General features: G+C 39.5%; 1 protein-coding gene across 22 annotated transcripts in view; it reads left to right on the top strand.

Moving 5' to 3' along the window:
- The window catches only part of SPHKAP (SPHK1 interactor, AKAP domain containing), a 152,523-nt gene that overhangs the window by 95,831 nt on the left and 41,132 nt on the right, over positions 1–15,560 (top strand). For all 22 annotated transcript variants that reach the window (XM_085000595.1, XM_021074882.2, XM_085000605.1 and 19 more), the window contains 2 exons: positions 11,595–11,654; positions 14,008–14,142. In XM_085000595.1, coding sequence (XP_084856721.1) covers positions 11,595–11,654; positions 14,008–14,142 — 195 coding nt within the window. The remainder of the gene's footprint in view (positions 1–11,594; positions 11,655–14,007; positions 14,143–15,560) is intronic.

Genomic DNA, 15,560 nt, shown 5'->3' with positions numbered 1-15,560 from the left:
CATGCCCAAAGGAAGATTTTCATCATTTCAACATTGATCAAAAAAAGAGCATTCTCAAATGATTTTTAAATATTTTAAAATAAAGCTAAGCTATGTATCCTTTCACACACTGTACTGAGAAAGTGAAATTATGCATTGGATTCAACTGGTTGATCGGCATAAAAGCTCATGTTTGCTTATTTTGATTAAAGATTTTTTTTTTTTTTGGTCTTATTTAAGGCCACATGCATGGCATATGGAGGTTCCCGGGCTAGGGACTCAGTTGGAGCTGTAGCTGTCGTCCTACGCCAGACCCATAGCAGCTCGGGATCCCAGCCACATCTGCAACCTGCACCACAGCTCACAGCAGTGCTGGATCCTTAAACCACTGAGCCAGGGATCGAACCCGAGTCCTCATGGATGCCAGTCAGGTTCTTTAACCCCTGAGCCTTGATGGGAACTCCCCAAGATCTTTATTTCTAATAATGGACTGGTCTCCAGATCTAGAAGTTCTCTCAAACAGCACCATTCATATTAAGGAAATTAATAAGGGATGATGATTAAAGAGCAGTTGATGTTGTTAACATGCCTGCAATACTGCTGCAAATTATAAATTTTACTTTTACATAAGTAGCTGGTTCCCTAATTCATGTGGGTTGTAATCATCCATTGGTTTTATGACACATGATAACAGCATCACCCATGAGAGTGGCGGGTATTTAAATGAATTGAGTCATAAATGCCTCTGGGAATAAGACAAAAGGCAATTCTTAATTAAGTGTTTTATAGCTCTGAAAAACAAGGTAACACTCTGTACTTGTACGTATTAGTTACCAAACATAAGTAATAAATGTCTAGGGACTTCCCTTTGTGGCGCAGTATCCATAAGGATGCAGGTTCGATCCCTAGCCTCACTCAGTGGGTTAAGGATCCAGCGTTGCCGTGAGCTGTGATGTAGACTGCAGATGCAGCTCAGATCCTGTGTTGCTGTAGCTGTAGCTCTGAAGATTCCACCCTGAGCCTGGGAGCTTCCATATGCTGAGGGTGCAGTCCTAAAAAAATTAAAACATGAATAATAAATAAATGTCTAGAAAAAATAATCTAATGTTCTTCATCAGTAATAATGTTTACAAATGGAATTGAAACAAATATTTATACCACGTGAATAAGCTTTGGGTAGCAGAGGAAGCAGTTCCATGCAAGGAGCCAAATTTTAATGGCTTCACACTCAGAAATAGCCATTCTTTAGAAATATTCCATCTCAAATCATTCAGGTTAAACCTTATGAAATTGCCAGTTTTGCATGAAAAAATAAAAAAACCCAAAGAGTAACAATTTCATATAGTTCACCGGTAGAGACTATAATCCAGAAATCAATAAAATATTATGCAATTTGTTCTGTTACTCTTTATTTTGTGTTCCACCTAATCTTCAAAGAAATTCTGCAAAGCAGAAATATTTTATTATCCCCATTTTTCCATGATTTATCAAGACTTCAGACTAACGAGGGGTGGAGCCAGGATATGAAGCTAAGCTTCTCTGTGGACAAGGCCCCTCTCCTCGCCACTTTTGCGCTGCTCTGCCTCCAAGAGGAGAGACTGGTCCCTTCAGAGACGGGGAGCACATTGCCTCATGTACTGTGTCTGGAATTTCCTCCATTGCTGTTTGGCGAAACCTACAGAATTTCAATGTCTTGAACAATGAACAAGTCCTCCACATGGAAAACAGGTTTATTTTGAAAGCTTTGAAAATTAGGTGGCTTTCTGCTGAATAGCCTTACTTACCGCTTCAGTTCTCTGTTGTCAGTTCTTGATTAGGGCTGTTCATAGACTTTGAGGACCTGGGTTATTCCTGGCCTCCATGACTCAGGGACAGCCCTGCTCCCTCAGCCATTCTTCTGCTGGAGAATTCTCATCCAGATTGCATAGACTTAACCTTTTGAACTGAAGGCATTCGAGAGATTGGTAAGAGCTTATAAGAGAAAAAAAAAAAAAAAAGAGTTTGAGCACAACAAATTTTGAAGAGTGAGATGTGTAGACCCATCATATTTAACTTGATAGCAGGTAAGAATTTCATGTTCTGGTCGAGGTCCAGGATCAGCAAACAGATCTCACCTACCACCTCCTAAGCGGCTGTTCATCTTTCAGAAGACCTGAATCCTCCGACTACCCCCCTGACCTGACATGCACACCATGTACCCCAGAAAAAAAGACTTTCCCTATTAAATGTGCTAGGGATGACACTGTCACTCTCTGACACTTATCTTAATTACAACAGGCAAGGAAAAATCATCTTGATCAAAATGAAAATGAAAGTTTGCTGATGAGTAGAAGATTCCCCCACCCTCATCCAAGATGTCTCTAACAATTCCGCTGCTCGATAATTGATCAGCATTTGACTTTTTTTGCCTGCATGTATCCCAGGGCATGTGGCTCTTGAGAGTTTGGAAATGCATCTTAGCTCTTTGGGTGTCAGGAATCTAGATACCCTCCATGAGAGAAGTAAGCAAAGCGAGACCAAGTCCAACACACTGTTTTTCATTTCAACTTAACATACAAAAAAGGTAGTACTCCCAGATAAACCTCGTTCCAAGGGAAATTTGACTCAGCCCTTGTCCCCAGCATCCTTGGGCATCTTTTTTTGTTTTTCTTAAGACTTCCCCTTTCATTAGAAAGCAGAATGAGTGCATATCCAGGGCTGGGAGGAGGGTATTTGAAGAGAAATAAAGACACAGCTAATAGTTACATTTGCTTTTGTGGGTGATAAAAATATTCTAAAATTGTGGCACAACTCTGAATATATTAAAAACCACTGAAGCACACATTTTAAATGAGTCAGCCATATGGCATGTGAATGATCTCAATAAAGCATACCTTTATGCTTTATTAAATAAAAATTTAACACAAGTATAACAATGCAGTTCTTTATCTGGTAAGCGTATATCAGACATTGTATATAAGTGTATCTTCTTGCTCTGAGAATACACTTAAAACAACAAAAACGCTGGGAAAATAAATAATCTTGAGTAATATACTTATTTGTTATGTATTCTTAGGTTAGCCATAAAATTGACTTGATGTATGGCTGGTTAATATATCTATCGTTGTTTAGAAATTTCTATACCTTTTTTCTTTATATCTTGTCACAAACTGCTTGAATAGCTACCCCCAAAACAGCATTTCAAAGTTTTTTTTAAAATATTGACATGAAAAAGCAGCGAGGTTTGACATTCTCGAGTGTAAATAAAACTATTTCATTTTGTGTGATTACTGCAATGATTTCAAAGCAGTAATAACTGGATACAAATGCAATATCATTCCAAACAGTCAAGTGTGTTCCAGAATGTCTGACAGCTCTGGAGCCTAACGACATTGATGTATAAATTGCCATTTTACTTATCATCAGCCTAAAGTACTAATCAGAGAAAATGCCATATTCTTTAAAAGATAATTTTGGTCCAGGATCCTGAATCTAGCTGAAGTCTTTTGGTTGGAGGAAGAAAGGAAGCAATTTTTACTTTGAAAGATGTTTGGATCGGCATTTTAATACCACCAAATTAAGAGATCCTGTCATCTCCACGTGGCCAGATGGCTTCATTGTTAGAAGCTGCTGAAAGAACGAATTGGGTTTCTTCTAAGAAAAAGCATAAGTATATATTTGGTCATAGTAAACATTCAAATGCCTAGATTTCAAAGGCAATTTGACATCATGTTTTTTGCTAGCATTTTCAAAACAGGATCTCCGTAAGAATGATATTTTTGATAGACTGTCACTGAATTCAGGAGAGATGAAAACACATCCTGCAGAGGAAATCAAAGGTCCCACATCCTGGGTGAAAGTCCCACTGTCACTTAGCCTCCTGCACAATGAATTGTCTTTCATGGGAGCATTAGGCAGTGGCATTTCTAAGCTGTCGTATTTGACAATCTCAACAGTCCAAAACGTTGAGTGAAATAAATACATGAAAAAATAAAACTGTCCATTCATGATACCCCTTTGAGCCTGACAATCATCCCTGGTTCTTTTTCTGTGGTTCAATTCAAAAAGTCAAACCTGAATTTTTACGTGACGTATTAACATTATTTTTGTCCAACTTAATTTGGGTTGAAATAAAAATATTTACTAAATATAGGTAACTCACGAAAGTTACTATGAATTACATTCCCCTTGAAATTATTTATGCTTTCTTGTTCTACTAGAGTTTGAGGTTAACCTCTTTCAGTAGCTTTTCACCAAAATAGATCTTATATCGCTATTGAATGTCATGTAAAGTTTTATTTTTAAACATCCCTGCCTCACCCTCCATTTATGAAAATGGACTTACAGGTAAAGAAAATAATTGAGATTGCTTGACTAATTAATCCATAACACTAAACCAAGAAAACAGTGCATTTCCTATAAACATTAAAATTATTACTAAATATGAAAACCTTTGAAGAATATTTTACTAGATTATTTAAAACCTAAAACCATAAAGTGGCATGATTTTCTCAGTGGTACTTATTCCTACAACTTCTCAGTTAGAACCATAATCATGACAGAAAGAGGCACTTGAATTTCAAAGTTATGTACAACCACAAAATTAGCCTTATAAAGTAGTCAAGAGATGTTTGTGTTTTCTTGGTAATGATGTTGTGTTTCCATCTGCTTCAGCTGAGTATGTCTGCAGATGCTCTCAACAAGAATGTATGCAGACCATATGGAATGTATTTTATGTGAGGAGAAGAATATTTCATTCCAAGAAAACCATTAATACCTGTTATGGGTATTTATTACCAACTTTTTGCCTATTTCCATTTTTTATCAAATCCTTAGTCATAGGATAAAGAAGCCAATCTAAGGACTTTAAACAGTATCAATAGCTGGATTAATATTAGCCAATTAACTCTCCTATAACGTCTCTAATTCCTTATACCCTTGTTGTAAGAAAGTCTTGTAATAAATAAGGACAATACTTATTGCAGGTATAACAATTATTACACCTATCACCTGTGACTGTGATGACACTTCCTTCGTGCATATATGTTTATCTAAAAGGGTGTAATGAGCATCTATCAAACGCCAGGCTATGCTAAGCTTTAGGAGTATAGTGAAGACCAGGACCTGCCCCCATGAACTGACAATCCAGCCCAGGCTGAAGGATGTAAATTGTGTTTAAGAACAAAAGAAATAAAGTAAATATGCATAGTTTTATTTATTTATTTGTATTAAATTATAGTTGATTTACAGTGTTGTGCCAATTTCTGCTCTACAGCAAAGTGATTCAGTCATGCAAATATATGCATTCTTTTTTATATTATTTTCCATCGTGGCCTATCCCGGGAGACTGGCTATAGTTCCCTGTGCTATACAGTAGGACCTCATTGCTTATTCATTCTAAATGTCATAGCTTGCATCTGCTTATCCCAAACTCTCAGTCCATCCTACTCCCTCCTCCCTCCCTCCCTCTTGGCAACCACAAGTCTGTTCTCTATGTCTGTGAGTCTATTTCTGTTTTTGTAGATAGTTTCATTTGTGCCCTATTTTAGATGCCACATATAAATGATATCATGTGGTATTTGTCTTTCTCTTTCTGACTTACTTCACTTAGTATGAGAATCTCTAGTTGCATCCCTGTTGCTGAGAATGGCATTATCTTGTTCTTTTTTATGGCTGAGTCGTATTCCATTGTATATATGTACCACATTTTCTTAACCCATTCATCTGCCAATGGGCATTTAGGTTGTTTCCATGTCTTGGCTATTTTGAATAGTGCTTCAATGAATACAGGGAGCATGTATCTTTTTAAATTATAGTTTCGTCCAGATATATGCCCAGGAGTGGGATAGTTGGATCATATGGTAGTTCTATATTTAGTTTTCTGAGGAACCTCCATACTGTTTTCCATAGCAGTTAATCAGCAGTTAGCTCAACGTTGCTAATTATTAGAGAAATGCAAAACAAAACTACAGTGAGGTACCACCTCACACCAGTCAGAATGGCCATCATTAATTCGTCTACAAATAACAAATACTGCAGAGGGTGTCCAGAAAAGGGTACACACATAGTTTTTTTAGAAAATTTCCCCTCTTTCATTTGGCATATTTGGATTTGCACATTTTCAGGCATTTTGCAGATAACTTGATAACATCACTCCAGATTGAGATAGAGTCAACACAGAGCCGTTACATCTCATTCCTAATTGGCTAGTGTTTCAGACACACAACCTCAGCCTCCCTGCCCACCACCCTCTCTCCAGACCCTGAGAGACCTCTTTCAAGATACAGGCTTTTAAGAGTTTAGTCCCACATAACACTTACCCAAAGCCCCTAGAAACTTGAACTTCCCGTTATCAAGTTTCCCTATAGCCCTGGAATAATAACATGGATGCAGCCTCACTTGTAAGGAGGGAAATACCTAATTCTAAGCCATAGATCTCCCTCAATTCGTAGTGCATTGGAAAGGCATCACAAACTTATGATTTACTCTTTCATTTGACTTTTTTTTTAAAGTCTGCAGATTTATGCCCAGAGCCTAACTGTGCAGAAATAGAGGCATTTTCCCCACTAACTTCAATCTTGCTCTGCATTTCCTCTAGGAAACTTCTCTTGTCTTGGACTTCACAGGCTCTGTCCTCTTCCTCTTCTCGCCTTGAGCTCCATACAAGCCCCTTACCATTACTCAACGGGGAAAACCATACGTTTGTTGTTTGTGCCGTTTTCCCTCTTCTGCTCTTTAATGTGTCCTGCCTGCCTTCCAAGCTCACCTCAAACCCGGCACCTCTGAGATGCCTTTGGTGATTGGTCCCTTTTTCCCAATGTCCTTCGCCAGCACACAGGCCTGCCACTCCAGTAACTCATCGTGTTCACCATTTTAGGGATGTGTTCCGTGCAGACCATAACTCCTGAGAGTGAGAAAAATGCCTCTTTTCTCAGCACCCAGCACCAAGCCATACCCCCCGGAGGTATAAAGCATTTAGTCCCCTGCATCGACCTACGCAGCCCCTACCCCGTACCCACCCTCCCCAGCTCTTCTGGACAGAGGCTTGTCTTACACTCTCCCCTCGGAGTTCAGCAGTGGAGGATGCCTAAATCTCAAGTTCGTGGCCCAAGGTCACAGAGAGTGAACACAGGCCAAGAGGAACCCCATCGCTGGGACCATTCCATCATGAAGCGAATTTACCGTAAAACAATCTAAGTTTACAACTCAGGGCTCCTCCGGTGCACGGGACCCACCCCCAGATACTTACATGGTTATATATAGAGTTTTCACATTGAGGATATTTTAACTACAATTGTCCCTTCCTGTTCAGACTCCCACTATTTCTTATCTCTTCTTCTCATGGAGGCTCATCAGAGGGACCACCGACACATGTGGGGTCTGGCCTAAGGGAAATTGAGTGGATTTTTGTTTACATAAGATCTATTCATGTGGCTTGAAGTCATTTCATATGTAGTTAAGTGAGGGCTTGCCCTCCAGGTGTAGAAATGGCTTCTGGGAATGTTTCCATCATGAACAGTGGCAACTCAGCCAGGCATTGTGCCAGACAAGTGTCAGGCCAGGGATGGTTTCATAATGTGAGCTTGGAGTTCCCGTCGTGGCTCAGTGGTTAACGAATCCGACTAGGAACCATGAGGTTGCGGGTTCGATTCCTGGCCTTGCTCGGTGGGTTAAGTATCCGATGTTGCTGTGAGCTGTGGTGTAGGTCACAGATGGGTCTCGGATCTTGCGTGGCTGTGGCTGTGGCTGTGGCCAGCAGCTGTAGCTCCGATTTGACCCCTAGCCTGGGAACATCCATATGCCATGGGTGCGGCCCTAAAAAGACAAAAAAAAAAAAAAAAAAAAAGACTATCATAATGTGAGCTTGTCTTACCATCCCCAATACCAGAAAGATGCAAATAGTGGAGAAACAAACAGTGTTTCTGGTTTGTAGAGAATTCTTCCAGTTACCAGACGTGAAATTATAAAGACAAGATCAGGTTCTCATTAGCACCTTAACATAGAAGTTCTCTCCTGGGGGCAAACCCGATAATTCAGCATTGAAAATTATAAATGCCTCATGTCCTTTCCTTTCTCTTTTAGTAGGAATCGAACAAGAGAGAATTTATCCAAATTTTTATGTTTTGCAGAGCACAGTCTTGTAATAGTATTACAAACATTGAATATACCTGTAACAACTCATATTTGAAAAAATTGTATAGAGGTCTCCCACTAAATCTGACAACTTAGAAAATGTATATTCTCAATAAAAGTTTGTGAAGCTGAAAAAGCTCAATCAACAATGTTAGAGGAAGTTCCCATTGTGGCTCAATGGGGTAAGAATTCAACCAGTATCCACGAGGATGCGGGTTCAATCCCTGGCCTTGCTCAGTGGGTTAAAGGATCTGGCATTGCTCCTTAGATGTTGCTTGGATCCTGCTTTACTGTGGCTGTGGGGTAGGCTGGCAGCTGCAGTTCTGATTCAACCCCTATCCTGGGAACTTCCACATGCCATGGGCGAGGCCCTAAAACAACAAAAACAAACAAGCAAAAAAAAAAAGTTAGAACAAGACTGACTTATCTTTCTATTCTCTCCAGAGAAAATGAAGTTATAAAGCTGCTTTTATATGAAGAGGTGATCAGAGTATAAATCCCAAAATGCAGGGAAAAAAGCATCATAGAGGTTTACCGGGCAGTATATTAAGTAAAATATCATTTTTCTAGCAGTTCTCATGTTTTTGGCATTATTCTTTTTAAATGTGAGACTTCTTGTGATTTCTTTTCTCCATCTAAGATAAAAAATGTTCACTTTCACATCTAATGTAGAATTTCCAGTTTCATTGTTCTTCTTCTTAAGGAAAGTCCCCCAAAATTGTATGAACATCAGGCCCTAAAAACATGACCTTCCCTACCACCAAGACATAGAATAATCCATGGGCTACGCACAAGCAAGCGGTTGGCTTCCATGTCTTGCTTCCTTCAATGCACTCTTGGTCCAGCGAGAAATGTGGAGGCTTTCCTCCAAATATCCTGCAACATGAAATCAGTGAAAAAAAATTTATCTTCAGAAACAAAAGACAATATTGGAGGGTAAATAAATGGTTATTACGGATGCTTTTCTTCGGTCTCTCTGCTCTGCCTTATCCCGCTGTGAAATAAGATAACAGAGCCCCGGGATGCCCAGGGTCAAGGAAATGCACCTTCTTTAAGGTGATTGGAAAACTGTCTAATCAATTCAGTAACTGCCATCCCAGCTACATGTAATTAAAAGTCTCTGAGTAAATGGATATCGAACCAATTTTCCAAGGGCCAAGTTTCTACCATGACACAAACAGTCTCTAACTGCTCCAGATCACAAACCCCTCCCATGTAGCACCTGCTGTTTATGCTTCCATTTGCATTGTCTGCAAAAGGACTCATGCCAAATCCGCCCTAGGTAGGTATTTTTATTAACCCAAAAGAAGAGCAGCCCTGAATGAGAGTGGCATGTCATCCCTTCCTTAACCCAAATAGCCATTAAGTTAATCTTAACAAGCAACTCTTCTGTCTTAGGGATGTGCTGTCATGACACTGTGAGCCCAGGAAACTGTAAAAATCTCCCAATATTGGGAAGTAAAACAGTAGTGATCTTTACACGCCAGCAATACATAACTACTTTAGTTTTTAAGGCCTTTCCCCAAATCTTTCAATTATGGTTCTTTTTCAACCTCAAAAAAAAAAAAAAAAAAAGAATGGGCTCTAAGAAATCCTGACCCCCCAAAACTAACTAAAATCAGAAGACCCTGTATGTCTATAGACATCTACGCAAGTCCAAACATCTGACTAAATATCCAAGTAAGGAGTTCCCGTTGTGGCTCACTGGTTAATGAACCCGACGAGTAACCATGAGGACTCAGATTCGATCCCCGGCCTTGCTCAGCGGGTTAAGGATCTGATGTTGCCGTGAGCTGTGGGGTAGGTTGCAGAGGAGGCTCAGATCTGGGGTTCCTGTGACTGTCGTAGGCCAGCAGCTGCAGCTCTGATTCGACCCCTAGCCTAGGAACCTCCATATGCCATAGGTACAGTCCTAAAAAGACAAATGGGAAAAAAAATCCAGGAAATTAATGTTCTCAGTTTTGTATGATCAAATCAACTTGTTAAGCATAAAAACTGGGGAGTTCCTTTTGTGGCTCAGCAGGATACAAACCTGACTAGTATCCATGAGGAAGCAGGTTCCATCTCTGGCCTGGCTCAGTGGGTTAAGGATCCAGCATTGTCACGAACAGCAGTGTAGGTCACAGACTTGGCACGGTTCCTGAATTACTGTGGCTGTGGCTGTGGCCGGCAGCTGCAGTTCCTAGTCGACCCCTAGCCTGGGAATCTCCATGTGCTGCAGGTGCAGACCTAGAAGAAATTAAAAAAATAAATAAATAAAAAATAAAAAAATAAAAACCTTTAGACGACTGATAGCAAAATACTGTAAAACTTCATTTGCATGACCTCCTTTAACATTTTAAGACCTTATTCCTTTTTTGGGGGAGGGGGGTCTTTTTAGGGCTGTATCCATTTAAGGCAAATGGAAGTTCCCAGGCTAGGGCTCAAATCAGAGCTGCAGTGGCTGACCTACACCACAGCCACAGCAACGCCAGTTCCAAGCCACATCTGCGACCTACATGCTGCAGCTCAAGGCAACTCCAGATCTTTAACCCACCGAGCGAGGCCAGGGATAGAACACATATCCTTATGGTTACTGGTAAGATTCTCTACCGCTGAGCCACAGTGGGAACGCCCAAGGCCTTATTTCTAACCCTTCTCTTCCTCCAGGACTCTGCCGCAGCCAGACTCTGTCTCTGCTTCATTACAGCATGTTGCATTTTCTTATCTCCAAGTATTACTCATGCTATCTGACCTCATAGGGATGCCAGCCCCTGTCCTTAGCCAGCAAAATCCTGTTCATCTCTCAAGAACGTATCTTGCCTCTTCACATCTTTTCTCAAGCCTCTTCTCCCCATCCCCACCTGAATGCCCACAGTGTTTTTCTCTTTTTAATCTATGCAATATGTTTAAGTTACAGTAATTCTTTTATTGTTGCTCTACATTATTATTTAATCTTGTAGCTGTTTTTTTTTTACTCTGACTTATTCAGACACTTATTTAAGATAGCTCAAAAATGAGGCATCCTCTACAGCAAGATTGAATAAATTCAAATTAAAACAATGAGACATAGAGAAATCTATTGGTCAAACATGATGTGAAAAGCAGGTGGAGAAAGGGAGCAGGAACCAAGAGGAAAGAGGGGAAGAGAAAAAGTGTTCGTTGCAATTATAAGTAGAGGTTCAGAACATTGCAAGTCTTTTTCTTATTTCATGAGATTCCACAACCTTTTAAAAACCTAAAGATTCTGCTGCGCCAGTTACACTGGTTCCCATACAAAGAGGCTCTGTTCTGTTTGTCGGGCCCTGAAAGGCAGAGGGCATTTAGTGGGATGAGTGGGAGTCATAAGGAGGATGCTGGCGATCCATGTGGAAGCCCAAAGGTAAGGTGACTGTTTCTATGCCTGATCAACTCCGCAAAATGTATACGTCTCTCTAATCGCTTGCCCCCAACTAATTCCTGCTTTCTTCAGAAAGGATCGCCAGGCTTTCTGCTTCATTGACGGTATTTTTCCTCTTTCTCAGGTCTGCTTTGTGAACCTGGATGTGAACAAGGATGTGTGCAGCACGGAGCACCTGCAGCAGGTAACCCTGGAACTGCGCTCTCCGAGAGCTCCCTTCAGGGGCTGGCTGTACTGATGGATGAGAGAACCAATAGGACGTCACTGTAAATGATGCTCATTTTGTAGGAGATGCTTTAAGTAAATCGTAGCCCATCTCCTGCCCCCTTTCCTGCCGCTTTCCTAAGAAGTTTGCCCTCCTTATTTTTGTAGACGCTGCTTCAAAAATAGACTATGCTGGAGCTTTCTCCTTCCCACCAAAGCCTTGGAATGGCTTTTTCAACTCTCGCCTTCTCCAGGCTCAAACATACTGTCTGCAATGACTTTTCAGGGTTTTTCCAGAACCTGTTTGATAGCAGCCAGCCTTTCCCTCTGGCTCTCGGGTTTGCTCCTTCCAGCTACTGTCATCAAATGTTTTCTGTCTAACCTCACTTTCACAGTCCTGCACTCCTATGGGACTCAAAGTTTTTGTACCCTACAGCATCCATATGTTCCAAGCTCATCCAAGGTTGTGAGGCTTCTGTCATAAATTCTTGACAATATGCAAAAACTTGAAGACCCGGGAGTTCCTGTCATGACTCAGCAGTAACAAACCTGACTAGTATCCATGAGGACGTAGGTTCAATCCCCGGCCTTCCTCAGTGGGTTAAGGGTATGTCACTGCCATGAGCTGTGGTATAGTTCACAGAAACAGCTTGGATCCCGTGTTGCTGTGGTTGTGCTATAGACTGGCAGCTGCAGCTCTAATTCGACCCCCAGCCTGGGAACTTCCATATGCTGTAGGTGCAGCCGGAAAAAAGACAAAAACAGAAAACTTGAAGACCCACTCAATCCTTTGAACCTGAGCCTGTGGGTTCAGTGGGAAGAATAAATTGCTGTGATATGATTATCATTTCATGCCCAAAGCTGAAGATGGTTTGATTTCACTATTTGGGGTAACAATGTTTAATGTATAATAGCACTCCATTTGCAACTTGAATATCACAGCACAGTCGATCTACAATTACTCAGTTACTCCAATAAGTTTTTTCTTGACCATGCTGTACCTGAAACTTCTCAAACTCAATTGCCCATACAGATTATTTGTTATAGACTTCCACTGAGCTCCAAATATCATTCATCTGTGTAGTACTGGAGAGAGCTTCAAAAGACATGGTCCATATACCTTCATTTCATGAAATTGTGGTGCAGAGTCCATCAAAGAGAGAGCGGGAAGAACCAAAGCAAGCTGGCATCTTAAAAACTGTGTGTTTGTGGGGCAGCAGTTTAGGGATCTGACGTTGTCACTGAAGTGGCTCAGGTTGATGCTACAGCATGGGTTCAATCCCTGACCCAGGAACTTCCTTATGCTGAATTATGTGTGTGTTTCCTTCAAACTTTACAACATAGAAAAGATGCAATATGATTTAACAGCATTTTTCCCTACTCTTACTTCTGCAACTGATGTGATCTTCATGGAGACAAAAATGTTTCAGCAGTAACTTTGGGGACAGGTATTACAGTATTTACATATGCAAATAGATGACAAATATTAATTTTTAAATATGTGTGAAGTGGAAATTCGGCAATATCCTGAAAATTACATCTTTAAAATCTATGAAGTGCATATGTAAATGTGTATTTATAATTAATCTGTGCTATGTAGGAATTGCACTTGTGTTCTCAAGTTTTGATATTCTTTTTTTTGATATGTAAAAAAAGTAAGTATAAATGCCTACTACAATAAAACACTAAAGCGAAAAAAGAACAGTGTATTTAAAGAATTTATGAGTGATTTCAGACAGTTTTCTGGTGTGCCTAAGGGCATATATAAACTGATTTAGCTATGGAAGTTGCTCAATGTTCTAACCTTCTCTGGTTTCCTTTTCACTTGTGTGTAAAAAGGAAAGTAATAGTGGTACCTCATCCATACGGGGCTGTTTTAGGGATGGAATGTAGCAATATAACATATGCAAAGTGCTTAATGTGGTGCCTTGTACATACAGAAAAATCAATGTTAATATTATTTTATTGTTCATATTATTATCGTTGACTTTATTAGAACATGTAATTATTAGGCAAAGTGTCACTTATTCAAGGACTTAAAAGGAAAAAAAAAACTTAAACTAATGTGTATACCTCTGAAGTCACAATAATCATTGTTTACTTTGGGAAATTTAGAACTAAAAATTTTTAAATCTTTAAGAAATTTTCTATTCCAATCTAAACCTTTATGCTACAATTTTATACAATCTCTTCTAGTAACAATCTTGTAGGCTAAGCAGTCTATAGTATGAGTCGTTATAGGAATGTATTATTTATCAAGTAAAGTAGTTTGGGGGTAGTATTTTGGAAGTGAAAATAAATCACCAAAACTCATAAAGATTCTTGTTCTACAGAAATTGGTCAATGTTTCACCTGATCTTCCAAAACTTATCAGCTCCATGAATGTCCAACAGCCAAAAGAAAATGAAATTGTCCTCCTAAGTGGATTAACATCTGGGAATCTCCAGACAGATTTTGAAGTTTCACAGGTAAGAAATATAACTCTTGATAAACTATTCATTAGCAATAAGTTATCTGTGGTCAGCTCTTGGTACAAATTAGTATGAGATCCAAGTAGATACTAAACATAAACTCCCATAGCATAAGAATAAAAATGTCTTTCTATTCAAGAATAGACTTGGAAGTTCCCGTGGCGCAGCGGAAACAAATCTGACTAGGAACCAGGAGGTGCGGGTTCGATCCCTGGCCTCGCTGAGTGGATTAAGGATCCAGCATTGCTGTGAGTTGTGGTGTAGGTTGCAGATGAGGCTCGGATCCTGCACTGCTGTGGCTGTGGTATAGGGCTGACAGCTTCAGCTCCAATTCAACCCCCTAGCCTGGAAACTTCCATATGCCATGGGTGTGGCCCTAAAAAAGCAAAAAAAAAAAAAAAAAAAAAAAGAGTAGACTTGTATTTCTCTTAAATATCACCAGAGTTTCCCTTACATCCACTTTTAACATAGCCTCTCAAGTTTATTGTGCTAAATTGCATTTAAACTAGAGCAGACACACTAAGCATTGATTGGGTAGCTTGGTTTTCTACAAGTCTACTGGATAATCCAAAACATAATTGTCTTCTGTTTCATAATTGAATAAAGCAAAATTCTAATTCATACCATATGGTCCCAGAATTGCACAATTTTTTTTCTTTCTTGGTGTTATTTATTTCTTAGTATATACTAAATCAGCCAAGCTAATACATACAGGATAGCAGTCCCAAAGTTGGAAAAGGAGTTTCCTGGAAGCCAAAATGAAATTCTCAGAAGAAAAGAAAGTTACTGAAAGTAAAATAGGAATTAAAATACTAATATTATTATTAGTCAACCTACTGGTGTTCATTGTTATTGGATAAATCATTATAACACTGAAGAAAACTTTAAAATTGTACATTGTTTAGCCGGTTTTCAGAAAAATACATAAAAGATTTCTAAAAACACACTGTGTGAAATATTGCAAATTTTCTCAAATAAATTATGCTGATAGTGATAGCTACAGATTAAAATAATGAACATTTGTTTTCCTCCAAATTGTTCTTCCTTGGGTTTTAGCTTCACTGGAAAATGCTTAAATCTTCTTTTATTCTTTAATCCTTAAAAATATCAAAAACATTCACAACCCACCCACTATTTCTTGCTGTACTCCAGACGCTTAGTGAAAATCTACACACAGCCCATTACAGTTTGCTCCTCAAGACTAGAACAAAGATTCTTCCCAATCTAATAACACATATCCTCAATTGTTTGAAAAGAGAACACAGAAAGTGCCCCCTTTATATTAGGCAAAACCATGATAACCAAAATTAATTCTCAAACCTGAGCTTTAAGAGCATTTCAGGACTGTTAGGCTTTCTAATGAAGCATAACAGAAAACTGGCTTAAGCCCAAAGAGAATTGTACTGTCTCGTGTA

The sequence above is a fragment of the Sus scrofa genome, chromosome 15, assembly GCF_054392235.1.
Source record: "Sus scrofa isolate SSC_HxYL_T2T_F1_AM1 chromosome 15, Sscrofa_HxYL_maternal_Yorkshire_Landrace_v2.0, whole genome shotgun sequence".
Classification (NCBI taxonomy): Eukaryota; Metazoa; Chordata; class Mammalia; order Artiodactyla; family Suidae; genus Sus; species Sus scrofa.
The sequence above is the reverse complement of the archived record's forward strand: the minus strand, read 5'-3'. Positions and strand labels throughout refer to the sequence as shown.